The sequence below is a fragment of the Elephantulus edwardii genome, unplaced genomic scaffold, assembly GCF_000299155.1.
Source record: "Elephantulus edwardii isolate Elephantulus edwardi_28Jun2011 unplaced genomic scaffold, EleEdw1.0 scaffold00092, whole genome shotgun sequence".
Classification (NCBI taxonomy): Eukaryota; Metazoa; Chordata; class Mammalia; order Macroscelidea; family Macroscelididae; genus Elephantulus; species Elephantulus edwardii.
Genome location: NW_006399842.1, coordinates 2,544,410 through 2,552,330, shown reverse-complemented (window position 1 = coordinate 2,552,330; position 7,921 = coordinate 2,544,410). Strand labels below are relative to the sequence as shown.

General features: G+C 35.7%; 1 protein-coding gene across 1 annotated transcript in view; it reads right to left on the bottom strand.

Annotated features, from left to right (window-relative positions):
* The window catches only part of C5 (complement component 5), a 194,093-nt gene that overhangs the window by 170,497 nt on the left and 15,675 nt on the right, over positions 1-7,921 (bottom strand). The window contains exons 5-7 of the mRNA XM_006890750.1: positions 5,943-6,034; positions 4,531-4,613; positions 939-1,130 (exon numbers count right to left, since the gene is read on the bottom strand). Coding sequence (XP_006890812.1) covers positions 939-1,130; positions 4,531-4,613; positions 5,943-6,034 — 367 coding nt within the window. The remainder of the gene's footprint in view (positions 1-938; positions 1,131-4,530; positions 4,614-5,942; positions 6,035-7,921) is intronic.

The following is a 7,921-nucleotide window of genomic DNA, read 5'->3' as shown; positions in this document are numbered from 1 at the left end:
TTGGAGCATCAGTTTAATTGACAATCCATTCAAAATAACTCACTGCCACTGAGTTGCTTTAGACTCAGAAAGATCCTTCATTGGGCCTAAGTGTGTAAGGATAAACCTCTGATAAATAATGAGGAAATTAGCAGTTCAATCAAACTTTGTACTAGGATATTAAGAATGGTTTCTAAAAAAAATGGCTGTAAGTTAATTTTGAAACATACAGGATTTGTTAATCACATCAACATTTCAGAGAGGAAATATGCACTTAGATTCCTCACTCCTTGTCTTATTTTTTATTTTTAAGACAATATTAATGTGTTGATCCAGAGAATCTAGAACCTGTACTTTGTAGTGAAAAGAACATAGGACTGAAAGTTTGCTATTTTCTATGAGAATTCTTCTTATTACAAGGAATTTTGTAGAATTTTATGCTTCCAAGAAAGGGAGTTTTCATGATGACTCTGAAATTAAAAGTAGAAAAAGTTACTTGTAATATCCATCAGGAAAGGGAAAAAAATATGGATAGAGCAGGGTTTAGGGCTGTTGTACATAGGGTCACTATGAGTCGCAAACGACTCAACGGCACATAACAACAACAACAACAGTCCAGAGTTAAGATTATATCCAGAGTAAAATGCAGGTTTTAGTTGTTGTTGTTAGATGCCATCGAGTTGATTACAACTCATAGTGACCCTATGAACAAAAGATCTGAACGCAGTCCTAACCTGCGCCATCCTTACACTTCCTGACACACGAGTCCATTGCAGCATTCATCCTGTCAATCCACCTGATTGAGGGCCTTTCTCTCTTTCACGGACCCTCCACCCTTTCCAACATCATGTCCCTCTCCAAGGAATAACACCTCCTCCTAGCAATATGATCTTTTGTTCATAAAATTCCACAAAAGCCCTTGTATTAAGAAGAATTCTCATAGAAAATATCAAACTTACGTGGTGGCACAGACAAATGTACTCCTTTATGTTCAGCACGAATCTTGTCTACGAGGTTACAACATTCAACGAAAGCACTGACACATTTTGGACCTATGGTAATCCGTGCAGCTCGGCGCTCGCAACTATCATCATGAAGAAATGCTCCATCAAAACAACATTTCCTTGGTATCGCATGCTTGTAGTTAGAAGCTGAAATTATAGTAACACAAGTAGACCTGGTCATGTATAGAATATTAACATCTCAAATTAGAAGAGATCTCAAGGGATAACTAACTGGTTTCTGCTGACACATGACCTTCTCACAATAACTATGATTCCTTAATAGACTCTGCTTCAAATTATTCTAGGATTGGGAGAATTCTACCTATTAGGAAAAGCATACTGTCCTAGATTCAATTCCGATACATAGTAATCCTCCATTGGCTTCTGAGGCAGTAAATCATAATTGGAGGATAATACTCATGATTAAGAAGACCATGACCTAAATCAGCTCACAGTGTAATACTTTGAAGCACTTGTGGCCTAGTGGCAAGAACCTGTGCTGCAATCCAAAGGGATAAGGTTTGGATCCACCAGCTGCTCTGCGGGAGACAGATGAGCACACAATTAACAATACAACAGGTAAAATATTTCTATTATGATTAGCAGTTGAATTCAGATCCCTGGGTGTTCCTTCCATTTTGACTTTGCCAATGTATTGGTGGTGTTATGTGCCATCAAGTCAGAATTACTCAGAATTAACCTTTCAGCTGACTTTCAAAAGCTATAAGTGGAAGCAGGATCGACATCCACTTTCTAAACATTAGGTCTCTGGAAACTATGAACTTTGAGTAGCGATGATAGTTACAGAAAGGCTTCAGGTCTTTTGTTCATAGGGTCACTATGAGTCATGCTTGACTCAAGGGCAATCTACAACAACATAAATGGCACAATCCATATCCTTGGTACCAGAAGTAAAAAAAAAAATCAAGACTTGTTGCATTGGAAAAGTCTGTTGTCAGATTGTTGCTCCAAAGAGCAGCAGTGTCAGTTTAAAGACTAAAGTGTGCCTGACTTAGACCATGGCCTTTTAAATTACTTCCTAGGCATTTAATACTGATGTGTCAAATGCAATAATGGTTACCCATGGTGGGCAGTGTTTGGTGGAGCTCCCCAATTAAAACAAGCTTGGAAGCAGGAGTGGCATCCACTTCCAAACTAGCTTGCCTCTGGAAACTCTATGAACCTGGAGAAACGATGAAAGTTATACAAGTGTTCAGGTTTTTCTTTCATAAGGTCACTATGAGTTGTCTATGACTCCATGACGCTTAACAACCACAACATATATTTGAAAATTGGAAAATGAATAAGGATGGCAGAAGAAACAATGACTTTGATTTGTGGTGTTGGACTACTGAGTATCTCACGGACTGCCTAAAGAATAAACAACTATTTCTTGGAGAAAGTGTGATAAGGGTGCTCCTTTAAGGCAAGGATGGTGAAACTTCACCTTGCATTCTTTGGATATGTTGTTAAGAGGGCCAGTCCTTGGATAAAGACATTATGCTTAAAAAGGTGGAGTTAAAGAGAGGAAGACCCTCAACAAGGTGAAGGAACACAGTGACTATAACATATGGACTTAAATATACCAGAGGTGATGATGATAGGATAGAGCAGGGGTTACATCCATTGTTCATGGATCCTTACGGGTTGTGGTAGACTTGATAGACACATAACAAAAACAGCAACAATAAATAACATCAGAGGAAATTGCCCATCTTTTCTCTTTAGGAGTTATTGGTGGATTCAAATAGCATGCCTTTGGATTGGCAGCACCATTTCTTGCACATTTAGCCACCAGAGCTCATATTTAAATAATTCTTTATGAATAATTAAGACTTGTTTGACTACAAACTTGACATGCTTTCAGAAGAATAATCCAAAATGCTTTCAACTGGCAATACAGACAATAGAAGTAGTAGATTACTCTGTGTATCTCAAGTTAATAAAATAATACATTGGGCCACAAATTTTTCCTAACAAATGGAATTTAATATTTTAGATTTTAGAAACAGAAACCATAACTTTGTTTGCTTGAAGTGGCAAGGACTTGAAACACTCACTGAAGAAAATAAAAGTCTATAGCCTTAAGGATGCATTCCATATTAACATAAAGAAACCCAAAATTCTCACTACTAGACTGGTGAGCAACACTATGGCAAAGAATAATTGAAGTCATCAGGAACTTAATTTTATTGGACTCACAGTCAGCTCTTATGAAGCAGCAATCAAGAAATTATATGAGGTATCACTTTGGATAAATCTGAAAAGAAGTGCAAACACTGACTCAAGCCGTGAGATTTGCAAAAGCTATGGTGGTCTATTGGTAAGAAACTGTGCTGCAATCCAAAGGCACATAGTTCAAGTCCAACAGCAGCTCTGTCAGACATACTTTGAGCATGTTGTCAGGAGGGACCAGTTCTTGGAGAAGAGCATCATGCTAGATTGGAAGGTGGGAGGGACAGCACAAGACAGGAAGGCCTCGGGTAAGAAGAATCAACACAGTATATGGGATAATGGGGACATATGTCAGAGACAGTGAGACTAGTTTGGGATAAGGCAGGGTTCAGAGCTATTGTGCACAGGGTCACAATGAGTTGTAGTCAACTTGCTGACACATAACAGCAACAACGTATGAATGCAAAAGTTGTACAACAAAGGAAAGCTGAAGAGCATTGGTGCACTTGAGTTATAGTGTTGATGAAGAATACTTAATATAGCATAAACTGATAGAAGGAATAAATCTGTCTTGAATAGTTATAGAGAGAATGCTGAGAAGTGACGATGCTGTGAGTCTAATGCTTTTCGAACATGCTATCAAGAGAGACCAGTACCTGGAGAAGATATCATGCTTGTCAAAAGGTAAAGAAAACAAAACCCTTTAAAAGGTGGCTTAGCACAGTGGCAGCAACAATGGGCAAAGTTACAGCTTATGTGTGAGGATGATACAGGGCCAGCCGGTGCTTCATGCTTCTGTGCATAGGCTTTGGGTCTGCATAAGTTGGAATCAACCTGATACCAACCAACAACAAATGAGGTATCAGATTAATTTGGTTGAATTTTCCTGAGGAAATGAGCTAGGCTTCTGTATACAATGTCTTTTCATTCATTGTATCTGATTAGGAAAAATAACATAATGTTTCATTTCCTCCAGCTACTGAATGATGTAGTGAGTGATGTATCACAATCTTTTTTTGTAATTTCATAAAGCTTTTATATTACCTTTTTCCTCTATTTTACTTCTCAGTGTTCTTCTTTGCCTGAGAACTTTTTTAAAAGATTTATCTGTTTAAAAATAAAAGAACAAATATGGAGAAAATTTTTAAAAAGTAAACAAATTCTGGTCCACACAATTAATTATTTGAAATATTCAATAGAGGATTACTAAATGAATAATAAAATCCGGTTTTGAATTTAGCACGGTGCACAACACATTTGAATATGACATAATTATAAAAGTAATTCTTTTTTCTTTTACTTTTATTGCTTATCTTTTCATTCTAAAAAGTAATTCTTTTTTACAGGAAATATCTTAAAAGTAAAAAATTACCATATTCTTTAATTTCAAAATACGTGCTTCCAGTTTTTGAAAAGTCGTCTCTATATTTAGCTTGAATTGTCCACACACCATATCTGAGAAAGCAAAATATTTAAAATTAATAATGTCATCAGGTATTTTTTTTGTCATCAGGTATTTTTTATTTACCTAGAGAAAATACGATCAATTACTAATTAAATATGAAAGGGCATATAAAACTAGAGATAACCTAAGCAAGATATTTTATTTGTAACAGGCATTTACGTGATAAACACAAATAATTGAAAATGTTTATAATTAGCTTTTCATATATTGAACTATTTATCAAGATTATTTGTTATATAGTCAATATTCATGTTTTGGAAGAGAGTATAATATTTGAGAGTTTACTTAATCTTGTAACTTAACTATAATAACATGATACTAAGATCCATAATAATGCTTCTAGAAACACATATATAGTAGATAAAGTTTATCTAGATGATAAAATTCATATAACTTTGGTTGGAAAAGGAGCATAGCTTAAAAAAGACTTCACTTGAATTAATAGTCTACGTTCAAGAGTATTTATTAAGCACTGGATTAAGAATTGGAGTTCAAAAGTTAATAACATGGGCCTCCCTTCACAGAATGTATTGCCCCAAGGTGTTAATATTTCTACTTCTCCATGTACTAGAAGGTTGGATAAGTCCTTTAACCTCAGTTTTAAAATGGAAAAGACAGTATCTACCTTGCAGTTTGGTTTTATATCAATAAATATTATTATTGTGATCATCATTATCAATTCAATGAGCGTTTATAGAGCGCCTTGTATGTTGAAGTGATAGCGGTTTAGCAGTGAGGAAGATGAAGTCTTAGTTCTCAGGAGTTTATTTATGTAATAATGGGAAATAAAAAGGTAAACAAAGAAATAAGTAATTATGAAACTGAGATTTATGTGATAAAGTAAATAAACAAGATGTTGAAACAGTGAAATGCAGGGAAGGACTAGATTGAAAGGTAAAAAAAAAGAATGAGAAGTAAATAGCTTTGTGAAGAGCAAAGTGAAATGCATCTTAAACAAGAGCAAAAATATTGAAGTAGGAAAGTATTTGTCATGACAGGATGGCAAAATAATTATTCCAAGATAAAAGGGTTACAAGATTAATTTGGATCCATGATAAAAATAATAAAATAGCAAGTACATGTCTGTTTTATAGAGCATAGTCTTATCAAAATCATAATCAGCTTTACGATTACACACATTGTTCAAATCTCCCAATTCATCCAGATTTCCGGAACTTCTTCAGTGTAATTAATTAACCCCAAGTACTCTTCTCGAAGGCAGAGCAAAAATAACCATAAAATGGTTTCATTTTAAAGTCATAGGTGCATTCCAGATATGCTTTTCTGAAAAAATCCCATTAATAAATATTTTAAAATACTTAGGATTGGATGGGATCTTGAAGTCAGGAAAAGAGAGAATTTCAGTATCATCATTTTCCTCTACTGTGTCAACTTCTACTCCTTCAGGACCCTTGGAATAAAAACAAACAACCTCAAAGTACAGAGACTTTATTTTTAAAACTTTAAGTGATCATAATACAGAGTATTTTGTCCATAGAAACAATTGCCAATAAATGCTTGTGTCATCAAATTAGATATGAAGGAAGAGAACTATTTGAGTGCTGAGAAGGCAAATATAATTCATTTAAACCTTTTCCTACCCTCAGTTTGGAACCCCGTCCCTTTCTTGCCTCACCAACATCACATGTGCGCGCATTTCCAAAGGTTCTAATTTTAATTAGATAAAAGAGATTCTGTAATTCTTTGCAGGATAATGAAAAATAAAATAAAATAAAATTTTAAAAAGACCCAAACCATAATAAAAAATTATCAAACACCAAAGATGACCTAAATGTGAATTCATTAGGCTGGTGGCCTAGTGGTAAGAAGCTGCACTGCGATCTCAAAGGCTTGGGATTCAAATCCACCATCTGCTCTGCAGGAGTAAAATGTGCAATCTCCTCCTGTGAGATTAACTGCCTCACAAAATCCGCTATAGGTTGGTTCCAACTAGACAGTACGCAACAACAACAACAGCAAAGTAAATATGCATTGAATGTTTCTCTAACATGATACTTCTGTAAATATGCAATATAGGCCTTTTGAACTTGGTGAAACACTTGCTGTCACACCATCTTGAAAGTTCTCATAAAGCTTCTCCAACAGTTTAATTTTGTGTTTGGGTTAGAAAATTAATGAAAGGAGATTTTTATTTTTGCTTTCTTTGGAGTATTTGCGGTAGTCTAGTTCTGCCATAACTAATAAACTTACCAATATTTGCCATGAGGATGAAATCCATGATCGTGATTTTATTGTACTTTTCCCCCTTAAATCACAAAGATCTACTCTGAATGAGAATTAAAATCAGAACTAGAACAACTTCCTACTTTGTTTTTATACCTAGAGTCTAACGTTTCTAAAATAACCTCTCTTATGTATCAATACCTTATAAAGTTTTTAAAACTGTGCTTTGAGTGAGAGATTACAGGGCATTTGGTTTTCCACCCATCATTCATAGGATTTGTTTTATGGTACGCATTATGATCCCACGTTTTAACAGCACTCTCCTCTTTCTCTCACTGTAGCCCTTGTTTGCATTCAGCCTTCTATCCTATCCCTCCCTTCCTTCTGGGCTTTTTTTCCAAGGCAGATGTAGTTTTTTTTAGATCTTGTGGTATGGCTTATTTAAAAGAGTGAGGGCTTTCCGGAGTTATTGTTCACCTTATCAGCATGTTAATTGTTTGGCTGAAAGTTGAGCCACAGAAGCAAGTTTAGTTGAGCTCAAAGAGTTATCAAGAGCCACAGTCTCAGATTTCCGTGGGAGTGTAAAATGGTGCAACCACTGTGGAAAGCGGCGTGGCGCTTTCTCAAAAAGTTGCAAATAGAGACACCATTTGACCCAGCAATTCCACTACTGGGAATATACCCTAAAGAGACCATAAACGACATCCAAGTAGATATATGCATACCCATGTTTATTGCGGCTTTGTTCACAATAGTAAGGAGCTGGAAACAACCCAAGTGCCCATCAACAAACGAATGGGTAGAGAAGCTGTGGTATATTCACAGAATGGAATACTACGCTGCATTGAAAAACAAGGAACTCATGCAATGTTATTCAAAATGGGTGACCCTGGAGGACATGATGCTGAGTGAAATATCTCAGTCGCAAAGGGACAAATGCTATATGGTGCCACTGCTGTAGAATGAGGCTGACATCGGGGTGGGGTAAGACTGAGAAAAACTGGATAAATTACGTTTACTGCATTGAAATCTATGAGGGAGAGAATAGTTTAAAAGTATTATATTTTAGGGCATTATGTTTATCATAGGAATATGGAATGAGGGTTGCAGAGTG